The sequence below is a fragment of the Bombyx mandarina genome, chromosome 01 (assembly GCF_030267445.1).
Source record: "Bombyx mandarina strain Sakado chromosome 01, ASM3026744v2".
Classification (NCBI taxonomy): Eukaryota; Metazoa; Arthropoda; class Insecta; order Lepidoptera; family Bombycidae; genus Bombyx; species Bombyx mandarina.
This window is the reverse complement of record NC_143208.1, coordinates 9,198,890-9,216,632: the sequence shown is the minus strand read 5'-3', so window position 1 is coordinate 9,216,632 and position 17,743 is coordinate 9,198,890. Positions and strand designations below refer to the sequence as shown.

At 34.8% G+C, this 17,743-nt stretch overlaps 2 protein-coding genes across 3 annotated transcripts; one reads left to right on the top strand and one right to left on the bottom strand.

The window, feature by feature from the left end:
- The first annotated feature begins 1,484 nt into the window (after positions 1-1,484).
- bor (ATPase family AAA domain containing bor) lies at positions 1,485-9,190 on the top strand. The gene is made up of 9 exons (XM_028177188.2): positions 1,485-1,815; positions 2,286-2,440; positions 2,539-2,651; positions 2,780-2,986; positions 3,122-3,279; positions 5,159-5,418; positions 5,499-5,914; positions 6,622-6,820; positions 7,135-9,190. Exons 1-9 carry the CDS (start codon positions 1,620-1,622, stop codon positions 7,324-7,326), a joined length of 1,896 nt encoding a protein of 631 aa, XP_028032989.2. The 5' UTR covers positions 1,485-1,619; the 3' UTR covers positions 7,327-9,190.
- Positions 9,191-12,262: 3,072 nt separating this feature from the next.
- Positions 12,263-14,393, bottom strand: LOC114245153 (ras-related protein Rab-21). 2 transcript variants are annotated; one of them, XM_089729200.1, is made up of 5 exons: positions 14,275-14,393; positions 13,950-14,107; positions 13,696-13,863; positions 13,495-13,613; positions 12,263-13,409 (listed from the first exon to the last, which is right to left on the bottom strand). In XM_089729200.1, the coding sequence occupies exons 2-5, from the start codon at positions 14,079-14,081 to the stop codon at positions 13,199-13,201; spliced, it is 630 nt and encodes a 209-aa protein (XP_089585326.1). In that variant the 5' UTR covers positions 14,082-14,107; positions 14,275-14,393; the 3' UTR covers positions 12,263-13,198. The 2 variants fall into 2 exon arrangements, with proteins under 2 accessions (XP_089585326.1, XP_028032996.1); XM_028177195.2 differs by having other exon boundaries at positions 13,950-14,373.
- Between the last annotated feature and the right edge of the window lie 3,350 nt (positions 14,394-17,743).

The window sequence follows — 17,743 nt, the reverse complement described above, 5'->3', positions numbered from 1 at the left end:
TCACTCTAGCGCGCTAGCACCAGGAGGACGGGGTGACGCGTCGGCGGCAGCGGACTGCGACGCGGTCCGCATTTTCGTCGTCGCTGTCGTCGCCGAACATACTGTGGAAGAGCAACCCGGTCGGCGGTGTATCGCGATCCGACCTGGCAGGCTGGTTCTGGCCCAGCGAGGTATCGCGGAACACTAGCGGCATCGCCCGGGCGGTCTGGCAGGGCCGCCGTACCGCGGAGACTGACGTCGTTGGTCGTCGACTATCGCCTCGACGACCCGTCGGTCGGGCGTCCTCGGGGTGGCGCCGTGTGTCTGGTTGTAGTGTTGACCGCGGGAGCCCCCTACTCTGACCGGGTGTTGACCCCGGACGGAGATCGGACGTCAGGTGTAAGAGTGCAGGGTAGTCGTTTAGTGGGTGGGCCCTAAAATTCCTTGGGCCCGCGGTCTGCTCCCAACACCTTGCAGATCGTCAAGTCCCACATACCCCGCGTGCCCCCTAGGCCCGGGTACGCCGTAGGAGGTTCGTGCCCCGGCCCGAAAAATAAAAGGTTTTACCATGCATAGTTGGCCTTCTCTTTGCACCTGCATAAAGCCAATGGCGTCGTCACCTTAGCTTTCTTGGGCAGATCTGTAAAACATTTTAATAACTTTATTAGATCTTCGATTCATTGATCCGTTAGTGAATACTTACCTTAAATCTAGATCTAGAGTACCTAAATAAATATTTTACTACAAATATTGATATCGATTTTATTGTTTGTTCATTAACTACGATGGGTCACCAAGTTGCCACCGGTCGGGCGGGTACGGTTCCAGGCGGTCAAGCTCACGAAAGATTTTTGTGCCGATTCGTTGTTTTGCTTATTTCTTGAATAGGATTAAACGGTAAATAACAAACAGAAATCTATTCTAAGGTGTTTAATGGTACAATAATAGGTACTTATACAAAATATTATAGTTGGATTGCACTAACTCATTTAGTACTAAGCGAGGTGAGGTATTGTATATCCGTAGATAGTTTCTTACCAAAATACAAATAAAACGGTAATAAATAAGACCTAAAAGTACGGCAGATAAAAGATTAAGTACCTAGGTAGGTATCTTATTTCTGCGCTTGTATACAACGAATTTGAGTCAAAAAGTCTAAGCCCACACACACCACGTCTGAGGTCCAGTTCTAGTGCGTTCCGCCCCGCACAGGGTGGCCTACGAGACTTGTGACGTCTGACTGTGAATGGTTCGCGCGGCTTTTTATTTTCGTGTGGGTGATCTTAAAAAATTCACATTGTCGTAATTTTTTTAAATATTCAAGTATTTTTTTACTTTGTTTAATATTTTTTATTGTCTTTAAATTTATATAATTATTTTTTGTTTTTAAGTGATTGGAAACTTCCTCATTCTGTATATCAACAGAAGATATAAAAGAGTAGGCTGTACTGTGTGATACCTTGGCCTTTTTTGTTGGAAAATAGAATTATTACCTACTTTCAGTTTGACGGTTTGACCACTCCATCTGTCGTGCCTTCCATAGCCGCTACTCTACTAGCTATCGTCAGTTTTGTGAACAATCGTGTTTCTTATAAAAGTAGTTTACTAACACTACTTGAAAATTATTTACTGAAGTCACGATGTCGTGGCTATTTGGGTACAGTTCAAAACCTCCACAACCTCCTCCTTCGGACGATCCACCAGCCGATGGGGTTGGTGTTGCCGCACCTTCTACTAACCTTTCTAAATCAGAGAGGAAAGCCATGGAAGCCTACCGGTTTGATTCAAGTGCCCTAGAGCGAGCTGCATTGGCTGCAAAAGAGCTGGAACGATCAAGTAAGATATTTTATAACTTTTAATCACGTTGCGCGCTATTGCATAATGCCACCGCATAACCTTACATTTAAGAATGATTTTTAAGAACTACGGCAATTGATATGAATTCATTTAGTTTGATTGATGATGTACATCAAAGTATTAAAAGTGGATAGCTTAACAAAAGACTTCCGTTTTTATTTTCATATGTATCTTCCACTATACTCAGCCCTAAATTCACTGTGTATTTTACACACTTATCGCAAAAATTAGCAAAGCGAAACAGGTATAAAATGCATGATAAGTTAAACAGTGAACAACTATTGAACTTAAATAAGTATCAATCTGATAGTCGTTTGTTTTATGGTGTATAACATTTTTGCATGTTGATCACTCCCTTATAATATATGAAAGTGTTTCTGCTGCTACTGCTTGCGTCTATTTAGTAAAGCACAGCATAATATGTTATTTAATTGGAATTACTCTTTTAGGACATGCAAAAGATGCTTTGGAGCTTAGTAAACTTCAGGAAAGTACTCGACAACAGGAGCAAATGGCCAAGATTAAGGAATATGAAGCAGCCATTGAACAAGCTAAAGTAGAACAAAAGAAAGTTGATTATGAAGAAAGACGAAAAACATTACAGGTTACTTTAATTTTATAGATCAGTCAAAGAGGTAAAAAAATTCATTAAGATGTTTGTTTTAGAGACATTTAATAATAATAAATTCTCATCTGTTATAGGAAGAAACAAAACAGCACCAAATGAGAGCTCAATACCAAGATCAATTAGCTAAAAAACGTTACGAAGAACAACTTGTACAACAACAGAAATCTCAAGAAGAAATTCTCAGAAAGTAAGACAGTTGAAAGATAATTTGAATATACTTTTCATTAGAATATAAAATACATTGATATCGATTAGATTAAAATCACAATATCAGTCCCCTAATATTACAAATTAACTAAACAACCTTTATTTTAGACAAGAAGAGAGTGTAGCAAAACAGGAAGCCTTAAGGAGAGCTACTATAGAACATGAAATGGAGTTGCGAGAGAAAAATAAATTGAGAGCAATAGAAGCAGAAGCTCGAGCCAAAGCGCAGGCTGACAGAGAAAATCGAGACATAAATCTTGAACAAATTAGACTAAAGGCTGCTGAGAACAGAGTTACTATTCTAGAAAGTATAAAGTGAGTTTATGAAATTGGATTTTAGATATCTTACCTCATTTATTTTTGTATAACTTCACTTTTCCATACACTAACTTTATCATACAAACATTACACAATTGATTGTAATGTATTGTAATTATTGTATGTTAATAGGACAGCTGGGAGCGTAGTAGGTTCTGGTCTGAATGCATTAGTAACAGATTGGGATAAAACTTTAGCTGCTGCAGGGGGTTTGTCATTATTGGCACTTGGTGTTTATTCAGCAAAGGGAGCCACATCGGTTGCAGCTAGATTCATTGAGGCTCGCATTGGTAAAAAACATAAATTTCTATTTATTTTAATCATCTTTATGTAAAAAGTTATTATTCTTTCTAGTTTTTCATTCATTAGTATAATTGGCAGATAATTTTATTTAATACATATTATTATATTTATTATACATATTTAAATTAATGAATCTGATGTTGGTTGTGTTAATTTGTACAAATATGAATTGGTTAATGTACCAAGAATTATTTAATAACTTAAATTTTCTTACTAAATTAACTAATTGTATTTTTAAAAAAAATGATAACACTTTTCATAACAATGATTTTGAAACACATGACAGGACTGAGATAGTTTGCAGTGTGAATAACAGGTAGAAATGTTGATTGTTATGAAGGTTGTTTGTATGGGGATATATTTTAATCCATCACACACTCATTTATCTTTCTACAAATTATAGCATTCTGACAAAAAATTCAGTCTTCAAGAGTAAGTAAAATTTACTTTTTGTCTGTGTCCAATTTTAGGGTATTGTAATAAATAAATGCCTTAAAACAAATATAATTTTCAATAAACATATAAATAATTACGAATAACCAACATTTTTACGATTATTTGTCTTAAGAGTCAAATTAAAGAGTTCAAAGAGGTTATGAGAGAAATTACTCCATATAAATGAAGATTTTTTTTTTAACATGTCAATTCGTTTTTTGTGTTCCTTCCCAATCGCTATTGCTATCAATGTGATAGAAAGTAGATTTTTCTTGTGTGAGTGGCATTGCTATTAAACTAATAATAATAATAATAATTTATTTATTAACCTTGATACATTTACACATAACAGTTTGCTAAAAACTCTCCACACTAGGCATTGCCTGTCTCGTGGAGAGTTTTTTTTACAGGAGTATCTTAAAACTAGTAATAACGGTGCTGAATATACAAGTAAATCAAAATAGTTAAGCGAAATATTATACATATATATATAAACTCCCAAATCACTTTCGAGACTGGCAATTGGTAGTTGTTCAAACTGTTTTGCTGTCTGTTCTAATGACCAGATAATAAAAGCAACATTAAATAACAACTTATAAGTTAAAAACGTTTACTATTTCAGTCTTCTTCACATGGTCATTGCCCTTGCTGTAACCCCTTGAACTTCTTGGACCTTCTTTCTTACCTAAAAGAAGTTAAGGGCACACTAATAACAAACCATCTGGTGATCTCTGTCCACAATTTTCCCTTTACATACATATGCAAGCGAGTGTTTGTATACTATTGGGTATTATCTCCGCCATTATCTCCAATTTTTTTGTTTTTTAAAATAACTGTGTACCTCCAACCTTGATACTCATATTCTACATACTCTAGTAACATCTCTAGCAACTTGAGTGGTGATAGGGTTTGGCATTCTCAGTTTATTTGTAGATTTAATTTACACTAGACCCAATAAATAAGTCAAAAATATAAACTATAAAATATAATTTTCTACTCTAAAGTTATTCATGAGTGTAGATTGTATGATATATAAATGCTTGCTCGAAACTCATTTACCGTAGGAAAAAGAACATGTACATCAATTTCTCCTAAATTATTCGTAATAAATTACTTTATTTTAGTTATCACAACATATTTGGAGAAAAGAAGTTACTGGACCCCATATGCCATACTGTGTGACTACTATCACAAGTTTTAAGACTGAAGATGAAGTCCCAATAGTGTCAAATAGCTACTTCCACTCTTCAAACTGATTTATTTAGTGAAGCTAACTTAAGCATGAATTCTTCACAGTAAATACTAATAGACAGGGTTGTAGTATATATCCATGTGACCTCATAATATGCCGAACGACAACTTAATGTAATTAACACATAATCTAGAAGCTTATGGTTTTCTAAAATTGATGTACACTGATTTCATTTTTAGGAAAACCTACACTTGTTAATGAAACCTCAAGATTTTCATTGTTAGAGGCAGTTAAACATCCTATATTGACAGTTTCAAAAGCTGTTTCGAGTTTTAGAAAACCTCAGGATGCTCTGGCTGGTGTAGTTCTAGCTCCAAATCTGGAAAAAAGATTGAGAGACATTGCGATTGCTACAAAAAATACTAGATTGAATAAAGGTTTTTATAGAAACTTGCTCATGTATGGACCTCCTGGAACAGGAAAAACATTGTTTTCCAAGGTAATTAAATATATAACTTTAAATTAAAGTTATTTCAAAATGTAGACGTGATATAATGATAAGTTTTTCATTTTCCTTAGAAACTTGCAAAACATTCTGGTATGGATTATGCCATAATGACAGGGGGTGATGTTGCTCCTATGGGCAAAGATGCGGTAGCAGCTATCCATAAAGTATTTGACTGGGCAAACACCAGCAGGAAAGGCGTTCTTGTTTTCATTGATGAAGCAGATGCATTCTTGAGAAAACGTTCTTCAGAAAAAATCAGTGAGGATTTAAGAGCAGCATTGAATGCATTCCTCTACAGAACTTCTGACCAAAGCAGCAGGATTATGTTGGTTTTGGCCTCGAACACACCTCAACAATTTGATTCTGCTATCAATGACCGTCTTGACAAAATGATTGAATTTGGTTTGCCAGCTCTTGAAGAGAGAGAAAGATTGATCCGCCTTTATTTTGATAAATTTGTTCTGCAACCAGCATCTGAAGGAAAGAGGTATGTACTATGCTTTACTATTTACTCTATTATTCAGACACAGATTTTCCTATGGTGCAGGGTGTTCGTTGAACACGATTACAGTGATGATATGGGGCGGCCTCGGAAGTTTCAATGAATCTGCGACCGTTTTATGACGCCGGAAGTCATAACTCAATTTGAATTAAAAATATATTTGTTGAGCTACAGCAAAGCAAGGGGCGCCACGAGCGCTTCTTACAGTGCCTTAAAACAGATCATTATAGATTATATTGGTATTACTACACCACCAAAGGTTGGCACCTGTTTTGATTCGCTTGAAAGCACGTCGCCAATCATTGCGGATTCGTCTGTTAAAATAGAAAATAAATGCTCTAATGGTATATATGAATGCGACATTTCTCAAAGGCTATTAGCTGCCACAACTATTGCAATTGCGTTCCTATGTTAACATGTCTATATAAATGTTATGTCAATGTCAAAAATTGTAAATAAAAAGTATTATTCTCCATACAAAATGACCGTCTGCTGATCGAGTTAGTAAAGTCGATGTTTTTCACCGCGGACTTACTAGAGGGCCCTAAGGTAATGACTGAAGTTCTGAACACGGGCGTTACATGAACTTGAGACTTTGGTATTAATATTGATTTTCAGTTTGTTTGATTGTTTCGGATTACCTGCCTTTTTGTATAAACATTTTAAAATTTACAATAAAAACATTTTTCTAGACGATTGAGCGTTGATCAATTTGACTATGGTGCTCTGTGTTCGACCTTGGCAACGAGAACAGCTGGTATGTCTGGTAGAGCACTTTCAAAATTGGGTGTGGCATGGCAAGCCGCCGCCTACGCCTCTGATGATGGTCGTCTCACCGAACAAATGTGTATCGACATTTGTGATGATGCTGTCAGAGATCATCGGCAAAAGGTAATCAGATTGAAGATTAGAATCATACTTTATGCTATTTTGATCCATTTCAAATCATAGATCCCCTAGTGGTTTCAGAAAAGTAGTAATTGAAAAAAATGAGAATTTTTAATATTTTTGAAAATTCAACATTAATTTTATTAATACTTTGATTAAAGTATAGATGAAAGATCAGGAACAATGTACATTGCATTGATAAACTGGCACCTTTGTATATATTTATTTACCTAAACATAAATATTTGTTGACATAAATACTATTTTTTACTATTTTTATAAGCTTGTTTATAAAACCTTAACTACTTTCTTTGACAGATGGAGTGGCTATCAGCTGAAGAGAAAAGTCGTAGTATGATGCCATATTTATTAGACTTGCCACCCTTAGATACCAAGGATGATATCTCGAATAAAATTAATGTTATAGAAAAAGATACCAATGATGATGTTACCAAGATAAAGTCCAAATCTAAGGCAAAGGTAGCAAAGGAATTTGATAAAGATAAGTGACACTTAACACTATTAGTCACAAAAAAGCCAGTAGAATTAAATGAAATGTGTTCCACCAACAAAGTAGATAATAGTACCCATGAAACTCATGAAGTCAATTTTGACTTTCGCATTTCTAAACCATATACTTATGTACAACTAAGTGATAGTGAAATAAAACAAATGCAACACCTTTCAAGACAAATGAAAATAAGATTGACAAAGAGCAAATAGAAAATTGGACTTCAATTTCATAGAATAATAATTGTATGATGCCATTTGCAGCTACTTAATGCGAGTTTGAAAATCTGCGATCATTAATAGTATATAAAAATTGCATTCCTGAATCGAATAAATTAAAATTCTAAAAATAATTAGCTATATATTTACATATATTTAAAAATGCATTTTAAAGTTTCAAAATAAACTGAAGCAATGGAACATGGTGTTAAAATATAATATTTGTTGAAAAGAGGCCTTCACATGTGCGGGGTTAGCTTAAGCTTGTTATTGTTGTTACACGCTTTGTAATTTGACTGTTTAAAATCTGGGCAAGGTAACTTGAGTAATATTTTTAAGGCTTATGGTCTTCATTTAATTTTGATGTACGTATATGTACGAATATCCCTGCTATTTGATCAAGATGTGCATATGTTGAGTGAATTTAATTTCTTAGTATTAGTAAAATAACCTGTTTCTTTTGAAAGGTTAATTAAACTAATCAAAGTTTAAATAATCTAGTAAATCTACCAAACAATTTTCTGAATTTTTTGATTCATTCATGATTTAAAAAAAAAACAATCTTATTTGGGAGCTAATTAGAAGCTTAGGATACAAGAGAGTCAAGGATTTCCAATATAAAATCGCAATCTAAAATAGTGAAATTGCAAGTGTTAAATATAACCAATATCGACTCGAAAATCTATACTTTGTTAGCTTTTTTTGACCTGGCCATCCTGCCCATGAATAGTTAAATTTTCAATATCATTAATCCATACTTTGCCTTCGCATAATGAATCATTGCTACAACAAACAATTGAGCAACTCTTAAACAACACTTAGGGTACTTAGGGGCATAAATTCTGTAATTGAAAACAATGATAATTTTAATAATTGATTATTTAGTAAAGACGCTAATCTGATTCTGCCTTATTTAGAATTAGTATGGCAATAAATGGTAATGGTGATAAAATGAAAATATAAAAACCTCAGATAAATATATACATATATATAAATATATTTTTCACATTAGCAGCATTTGTAGTTAGTGTTGAAACACAAATGTTTTCTTTAAAGCTATAAGGTATTGCTGACTACGACTAAAATGCAATTAATGATTATAAGTTTGAGAATTTGTAAGCCCAAGTTCATGAAAAATTCACGCGCGTTGTTCTCGGCGAGTTCATATTTATGCCTTAAAGCGTGCCTTTAGCACTCACTCGACCATCTTTATGCGTTTGAAAACTACTCTTCCGAGCACATCGCGCGCGACTTTTATCAGCACACCTTACGCTACCTTGCTGACATCGCAGTCGCATTTCAACCTTGAACACGTTATGTACAAAATTTTCAGACCACGCCCAATAGCTCACAATGCGTACGTAAATAAACAGGGCGTGAATAGTTGCAAGGTTTCACGTATAAAAGAAACTATTCATAATGTGAGTGTAAAAAGTATGAATGTTACTTAAAGTTAGAGATTGCACATTTGCCTTTGACTCATATTTGACATGGAGAATGGGATGCGCACTAGTTGAACGCATTAAAATTGTTAATGGCTCTGAAAAAGGAGATATTGTGGTAGAACTCAAGCAATAAATAATATTATTTGGCTGGTGTTAACTGTTATAAATTAGTTACTATTAGAAAATTGTTATATTGCAAATATTGTTTTATTTTCACCAAATTTTGTTCAAAAATTACTATTTTGTTAAACTACTACTGAGATACCCATCATGTAGCTACCTACTTATAAATATTTATATTTAACAATTTATTCATTTAAATTTTATACATTACTATATATTGTATACATTTCAATTTTTATATTTATATAAAAAACACAAATTTCTGGTTAAGGCGCCAAGTTCTGATAGCGACAATCTTAAAAAGTTGTTCATTGACTAATGTCGATGGCAAAAGGTAATGAATTCGCATTTGACAGGTCTGTACAGATTTGTATCACATGAACACATCATGGTGATTTTTTTTGTTGCTTAGTTGGGTGGGCGAGCTCACAGCTCACCTGGTGATTAGTGGTTACTGGAGCCCATAGACATCTAAAACGTAAATGCGCCACACTCCTTCAGATATAAGTTACAACGGCTGCCCCACCCTTCAAACCGAAACGCATTACTGCTTTACGGCAGAAATAGGTAGGGTGGTGGTACGGACTCACAAGAGGTCCTACCACCAGTAAAGAGTGACTCGTCGAGGACTCAATACGATGGTGAAATATAAGGGAGACCTCTAGAGGGTGGTGGTCACGACCTTCAGACATGAGAAATGCGACTTTAGAACGAGGAAGTCAAAAGAAATAGCAGATAATCCAATAAAACTATTATATTGTACCAAAATCAGCAAAACGGTTGAGAGGAAACGCGGGTGCAAAATTTGAGTTTTATAAATTGTGTTTGTCGGCTTTCTCACATCAGCTCTAAAAATCACGAAATGCCCAATTGCAATTCGGACCTAAATAGTAGTTGACATTACTTATTCTAGTGCTACCGTTACTTATTTGTGTTGCGGAGGCCATAGGCATCACAACTGAATGCCATTCCCCACTTTGAGATGTGATGTCGAAGTTTCTGTTGTATAACGTTTGTCCTACTAAGTACTCAAAACGGTAAATATCACTGTTGCGCGGCAAATAGGCAGGACGGTTCTACCTACCCAAGCGAAATTTAGATATATTGCAATTAAATTATAAAAAAGTAATAAGTATGGTACCTAAGATTTCTTTTAAAGTAATACAGATTGTATTAAGATATGACTTTAGGATATATTATGTACCTATACTACAAAAATATATTTGAAAATAATTTTTCAACTTTGAAGTGTTCGTTTGCCCATCTTTTTTTAACGCTCTAAATGGGTACACACATGCTCATGGAACGCATGGTTCACCTGGTATTTATCGGTTAACTAGGTCAATAGACATTGGCAGGAACAAAGAGGAAATTTCCTATCAGTGGAGTATTTTACCTCTGCAGACAATTGATATTTGCAATCTAATCTTGCAAATGTCGTTAGCGTGATTCAGGTTCTTATCAAACATCTATTCTGTGGTAGCTACCGCTATATCACTCTTGAACCAGTGCTGCTGAGACTTTAGCGAGCTCTCTACTCGGCTCGCTGCCTGCGATGTTGGGGTGCTGTGAAGTGACTGCTCTAGATGGCTTGTGTTAAGCTGCGAGTGCGGAAGCTTCAGTAATCACCTTTCATGTTGTACTCATGTTGTAAGGCTAATGTAACAAGGTTGGGTTTAAACCAAGTCGGAGATCAAAAGTTTGGCGCTAAACGACAAAGGTACGATCTTCCAGCGAGCGGGTGTTTTTTTGTTCGGCAAATCGGCATTCCGCATTTATTATTGCTTAAATGGGTGGGCTCACGGCCCACCTGGTATTAAGCGGTTACCGGAGCCCATAGACATCTACAACGTAAATGCTGCCACCCACCTTGAGACAAAAGTTCTGATCTCAGTTTTAGCAGTACAACGGCTGCGCAACCCTTCATACCGAAATGCATTACTGCTTCAAGACAGAAATAGGCTGGGTGGTGGTACCTACCTGTGTGGACTCACAAGACGTCCGCACGGGTAGGTAATAATAAGTAAATAAATATTATTATTCGGAACTTGTTTAAATGCAAACATAAGTAGAAAAAGTCGCTAGTCAAATATATCTTAATCTTTGATAAGTAGTTACTGCTACAGATATCACGATGTGAGTGACGTCGCTCACTTAAGAGAAATGAATCGAACTCTTCGATTACGACGAAGAGTTCGACGAGCGAACTAACCTATAGACACAGCCCGCTGAGTTCCTCACCGGATCTTCTCAGTAGGTCACGATTCCGATTAGGTGGTAGATTCTGCAGAGCACTGCTCTTGCTAGGGCTAGAGCCTGCTGCTGCTCTGGTAAGCAAATTCCCTCAGGTTGATCCTGCGTGCTCACCTATTCAGCCGGACGCAGCTTGAATAGCCTCTTAAACTACCAGCGAATAGGTAAATTAAAAAATGTGAATAATCTTGTCTTCCTTATTTTTTGTTGACAGTCCTTACTGCCTGATGAAATGATTTATAGGTAACTTTGTTTTCAACAGACTAATTTAATTCTTATTGTCTGACATGTATGGATAACATTTTCTTTTTAATACATTATTACACGAAATGGGTTTAAAAAATTAGTCTGTGATTATTAACATGTTAGATAATTAGTTGGCTGACTTCGATTTCATTAGGAAGCAAATTTCTACATTTAAGGTTATAATAGTCAATCTGGATTTGGAGCTTCCAGTTATAGAGTGCGTTGACAAAATTATGATACCATGATAAATAATATCTAATTACTTATACCGACACTACACCATGACCTCAATATAAAACCAGTTACTGTGTAAAAGTTACATAATTCGTGAAATCACGTAAAATTATGTTACAACATTCTAATTAGTAATAAGTAGTAGGTAGTAGTAAAGTAAAGCTGTTTTACAAATCATTTGACTATGTTCGGAGATAAGTTAAAATTTCTACAAGAGTTAGCTGATAAGTCTGCATTTACATCTTCTAAGGTGTTAGGTTAAGTTATGTTAGCTAGTGAAATGGCTCAGCTTCAGCAGAGCTCGAGAGCGCTCAGCGGAGATCTGGTGGACAAGACACGTATGGCGCAAGTCTTTTCAATTATTTAACAACGTTGAGCTGTGGGATGATAAAAAAAGGCTAGGAAAAGCAAAAACATTTTCTAATCAAATTTTTTTTTAGCAAGCTAATGTATTAAGCTTAAACTACATATATTATTATGTATTGTTTAATCTTTCAAATTTATAATTGTGATTTTTCATTATACTTTTAGGTATGTCATGTCAATGAGATATGTTATCTTCACTTCAATATCATTGATTTGACATGATAAAAATTATTCACCCACACAATACCATCCAATATGCATACTTCTGCAATAAATAATTTCGCCGTACGCTATTTACCTATCGCATATGAAATAATATGCAAAAACAAATTACAATAAAAATTTGAAATCTTGACTTGAATAAATAAGTAGTGAATCTTCTTTGCAATTAATTTTGTAGCCAAGATAAATTAATCCTATTAAAACTATATGATCTAAAATTATAAACTCTAATAATAACAAAAATAGTCATTATAAAATTACAGGTTATCTTAAACATACCCATTATATCCTATTTTTTAACCAAACGTGAATAAACCAAATTGATATTTATGATTTTGGCAGTGTAAGTGTATCCACCTCCTCTCTCACAGCCCCTAAGCTTATTATGTTTTGGCAAATAATATGTAATTTGATACACTATAGCACTCAAAACACATATCTGCATGACATCTTAATAGAACTAATTTAGAATTTCATTAAGATATACTGTCAAGAAATATCAAAATTCCCATGTCAAATTATATTGATTTGATAAATATTTATTTCTTAAAGATCAGTATTATATATTAAAATAAAATGTTTAATTAACCTAGCTGTTTAGTCATATAACATAATTAAATTTAGTGGAAAATTACAAGTAATCTTGTTTATTGTTAAATTACTATAAATATTTTTCTGTATAGCCACCATAATATACATTGTAAATTATTTTCATTTTTATAGTTTAAAATATGAAAACTATGAATACAAAAAAATCTATTAATTTAGGAACTCCTGTGTCCTGAACAGCAGGTTGATTGCACAGGTACCTCATCATCGACTACTACAACTTGTGATGTTCTGTTTACTTCAGTCTGTGTATTGTGTTCTTGTCTTTCCAACATTTCTCTAGTCAAGTCAAGAAACAATTCTTCAACACCCTGGTTTAATTTTGCTGAAGTGTAATAATGTTTAGCTCCTACTAATTTTGCATAGCTGGAATATATAATTCAATAAAGAGTATTTATCAACAAAATGTATCTTTAGTAATAATATTTAAGAAGATTACATTCATTCTTACCTTTCAGCTTCTTCTAGTGAAACAGTGCGTTCATGTTCAAGGTCTATTTTATTTCCTGCAATTACCAGATTAATATCTGATCCCAACATTTTCTTCAATTCTTTCACCCAATTTTTTACCTATAATTGATTTATATTGTTTAATATTGTTACAATAATCATTACAAATGTTAAGATACAGTCATTCAAATTCTTATTTTACCTTTCTAAATGAATCTTCATCAGTAATATCATAAACCAGAATCGCACCATTAGAGTTTCTGTAGTATATTGGTCCCAGGGCATGAAACTTCTCCTGGCCAGCTGTATCCCAAATGGAAAGATTGACACGATTTCCATTAATATTCAACCTTTTATTTAAGAATGTGGCCTACAAAAAAAATATTTCCAGTCATAGACATCGACAAAAGGGATTAACTCAGTCTTACAAAATTAGTTCATATACGTCATAGTTACCTGAAGCGTAGTCAGATGCTTTTCGTTAAATTTATCTTCAATGTAACGCAATAATAATGAAGTTTTTCCGACACATCCGTCACCCAAAAGAACTACTTTGAAATTTCGTGCACCTCCAGTCGTAGTAGTCATTTTTTTTAGAATATTTTGATGTAAACCTGTTACTTAACTGGTATGTGAGCAAATTAAAGTTAAAATAGACAATCAGATAAACGTTACAACACGAAACATGTAGTCTCAATAACAATTAAATTACGTTTGATAAGCGTTATAAAATGTTTAAAAAACTGTTCACTCTATTTTCAAAACCTTAACTTAAACAAACCTTAACATTAAGTTAATATCAAAATTTCACAACTATTTCATTGGTTTGATTTGTTGATATTTTCGTAATTTTAATCAAGTTGACAAATCAACACTGACAAATGACAATGAAGAAAATTTTGTATCTGTCAGTATTCAATGTGACAGATACAAAATTTTGACAGTTTATTCTAAAGCATATGGTACGGTAGCGTACTACGGTTAGTACCTACGCTCAAATTTGGGATGATATTTTTGGCATAACACTGGAAGAATTAACGTAGTCGTACAATCTTTAATGAACTTACACGATCGTCGATATTATTTCATACACCTTGATAGCTATCGACAGTTGCATGGTTATGCTGTGTGGTCAGATTTAAACACAAAACAAATCAGTGTGGCATACGCGCGAGTCGAAATTGTTTTTGTTAGAGTGCCTTTAGGGTCAACGACAAGAAATAAATAAGAATTTAAAGCTTTTATTAATATTATTAGAACCATCCCTTATGTTGATCATAATTATTGTTCACAAGCATCCTTGAAGACGACATGTCTGTAGTATTACTAGAAATTTGAGATAATTTATTTAATTTTTTTTTAACTAAAGTATTTGACAATATTTGAATCCATATGTATTTACAAAATTTAATACAACGCTATACAACCGGTTGTAATCAACATGTTCACAAATAAAAAAAGGTAAGTAATAACTGGCTGTTTACAGGTAGACATTTACAACTAGTCCCTTATACAAGATGGTCCTCCTAAGTTCTATCCTTCATGGTACGGTATTATCTGTAGTCTCATTTAGCGCAGAAAATATTAGTAGGGGCCTGTGCACACCACGTTTTTTAAACGCGCCGTCGACGCGCGTTCGTAGCGATACAGACGCGATACGCACGCAAGTCAGACGCAGTCTGTAGACCTTTGCACACCTGTATAAATTCAAATACGCGTTTGTATCAATACAAACGACAAGAAACCATTCCGTGGGACAAAAACGCGCCGTCGACGCGCGTTTGTAGCGATACAGACGCGATGCTAACGCGCTTTTGTTTCGATACACATGCGCGTTAGCTTCGCGTTTCGATACAGACGACAACAAACCGCTCTGTAGGAAAAAAAAGTGGTGTGCACAGGGCCTTAAGTTCATGAGCGTAAGCTACTAAAATTATCAAAACAACAACTCTTCGTCGACGAGTTCGACGAGGACGGTGGCCGGTGTTTGAAGAGCCTAAAAGCACCGAGAGTTGATCCGGGGGATCAGTGAAAGGAACCTTTCCTAGAACCTAAGCAACAACTTTAAGAAGATTCATCATAATTGTATGAATGAACGCAGTAAAAACAAACATAAAAATAAGTATGTATTGATTTTTAATTACACACATCTATACAAATAAATAAAATTGGAGTGTCTGTTTGTAACAATAAAATAACGACTTTTTACTAAATCCGTAAGTATCTATACACAGTACATACATATACCCAAATATATATATATTTTATTTTTTACAATTTTTGTCTGACTGTCTGTCTGTCGGTCTGTTTGTTCCGGCTAATCTCTGGAACGACTGAACCGATTTTGATGGGACTGTAACTGATAGATAGCTGATGATATAAGGAGTATCTAAAGCTACTTTTTTTAGACTAGCTTCGCCCTGCGGCGTCACCCGCTGTACGACAATAACCGCGGGTAGCATCGCGGCACTCTGCTATCAATAATAAAATTTGATGTTACCGAAGTGATTTAATGTTACCGAAGCGATATTCATATGCATGTAGTAAAAAGCGGTTATTTCAATATTACAAACAGACACTCCAATTTTATTTATAGGTATAGATGGATACCAATCAATTTAAAATTGGTATTAAAGGAATTAGGTAATTTTAGTGAAAGTTGCTTAGATACTTAGTCTGGCCATAATTACTGTTACAATTAAAAATAAAAAAAAATCTATTGCAAATAACATTTATTACTTTTACAGTGTGTTAGTTTAATACATAAAATAAAACAATTTAAAGTTTAAAAAGCTTATTCGAAGTGATCTCCATTTGCTGCAATACAGTCCTTTAAACGTTGAGGCCAGTTATCAATAGAAGCACGCACTCTTTCCATTGGAAAATTTTTCACTGTCAATCGTACGGATTGTTTTAGGAACTCCATGCATATTATATCCATGGCGTTTAGAGTAAGCCGTACTCTCTAAAACTGACCATAAATCATAATCCAGCGGATTAAGATCGGGACTAGACGACGGCCAGTCTTCAGCTCTGATGAAGTCCGAAACGTTCGTTTCCAACCAAGACTGCGTAGACCGAGCTTTATGACCTGGCGCCGAGTCTTGCTGGAAGAACCATTCTTGATTATTGAACATGGTGTTGTTAAGGGGCTTGACTACCTTCTCAAGAATGGTATCTTGATACACTTGTGCCGATGTTTTGATACCTTTTTCACAAAAGTATGGCTCAGTCACTCCTTCATAGCTAATACCCCACCAAACCATCACTGAAGTCGGATATTGCCCACGTAGCACTCTGTCGACTAATTGGGAAGCTTCCTTAGAGCTTTGAGCATAAATACGGTCATTTTGTTTGTTAAAATGTTGCTCAATTGTAAAGAAATTCTCATCCGTAAAAAATTTTTTTCTATGACCTTCCTTTGCGTACCGCTTCAGTAGTTGTTTCGGTTTTACCACCCTATTCTCTTTTAAATTATCAGTTAAGAAATGACCAGTACGTCTCTTAAAGGCTGCAAGTCCTAAGTCATCTTTTAAAATACGCGACATGGTTCTAGGTGCTATCTTCATCTCCCGAGATAAAATCTTTTGCTTTCGGACAGGATTTCTTCGAATTCTTTCCCTTGATGCTTTGACCACCTTTTTCGTACGAACACTACATGGACGGCCAAATCTTTTTCTGTCACAAACAGAGGAGGTCTCATTGCACCTATTAATAGCCCGGTACACAAACATTTTACTAATACCAAGCGTATGGAGAGTTTTAAAAATTGCATTTGGCTCCATACCTACTTTGTGTATTGCAATCACAGCGATTCGGTTGTCTTTATCACCCCCACTCCATTTTAATATCGCAAAATATTGTACAATGTATTGGCGCCAAAATGAGAAAACTCAATGAGCAATCATAAAAAAATGACAGATTCCAAATTCAAATGTAATATTTTGTTTATTTTTAATTGTAACAGTATTTATGGGCAGACTAAGTATATACGAAATTCGCTATTTCTATCAGTTAATCAGATAGTACTATAAAATTATTATAATGTAATGACAAAGACACTAAAAACCGTGTTGCAAGTCAAGAGCTCGATTTTCTTGCACTCGTTGGAATGTACTATGTTGAAATGGAGTGACAAGTAACAATAATTTACGAATCCGAAGAATTTACAACCCCAGTTCTTCTGCGGATTTCGATATCCCTAGAAATGCCTAACATAGCCCGTTTCATGGTTCTTTGTGTGACTTGCA

Coding starts and splice junctions, on each gene's coding strand:
- bor (XM_028177188.2), top strand. CDS start 1,620: ATGTCGTGGCTATTTGGGTACAGTTCAAAACCTCCACAACCTCCTCCT. Junction 2,652..2,779: donor CAAGAAGAAATTCTCAGAAA/GTAAGACAGTTG, acceptor CCTTTATTTTAG/ACAAGAAGAGAGTGTAGCAA. Junction 5,915..6,621: donor CCAGCATCTGAAGGAAAGAG/GTATGTACTATG, acceptor ACATTTTTCTAG/ACGATTGAGCGTTGATCAAT.
- LOC114245153 (XM_089729200.1), bottom strand. CDS start 14,081: ATGACTACTACGACTGGAGGTGCACGAAATTTCAAAGTAGTTCTTTTG. Junction 13,864..13,949: donor AGCATCTGACTACGCTTCAG/GTAACTATGACG, acceptor TTTTTTTTGTAG/GCCACATTCTTAAATAAAAG. Junction 13,410..13,494: donor TCACTAGAAGAAGCTGAAAG/GTAAGAATGAAT, acceptor TATATATTCCAG/CTATGCAAAATTAGTAGGAG.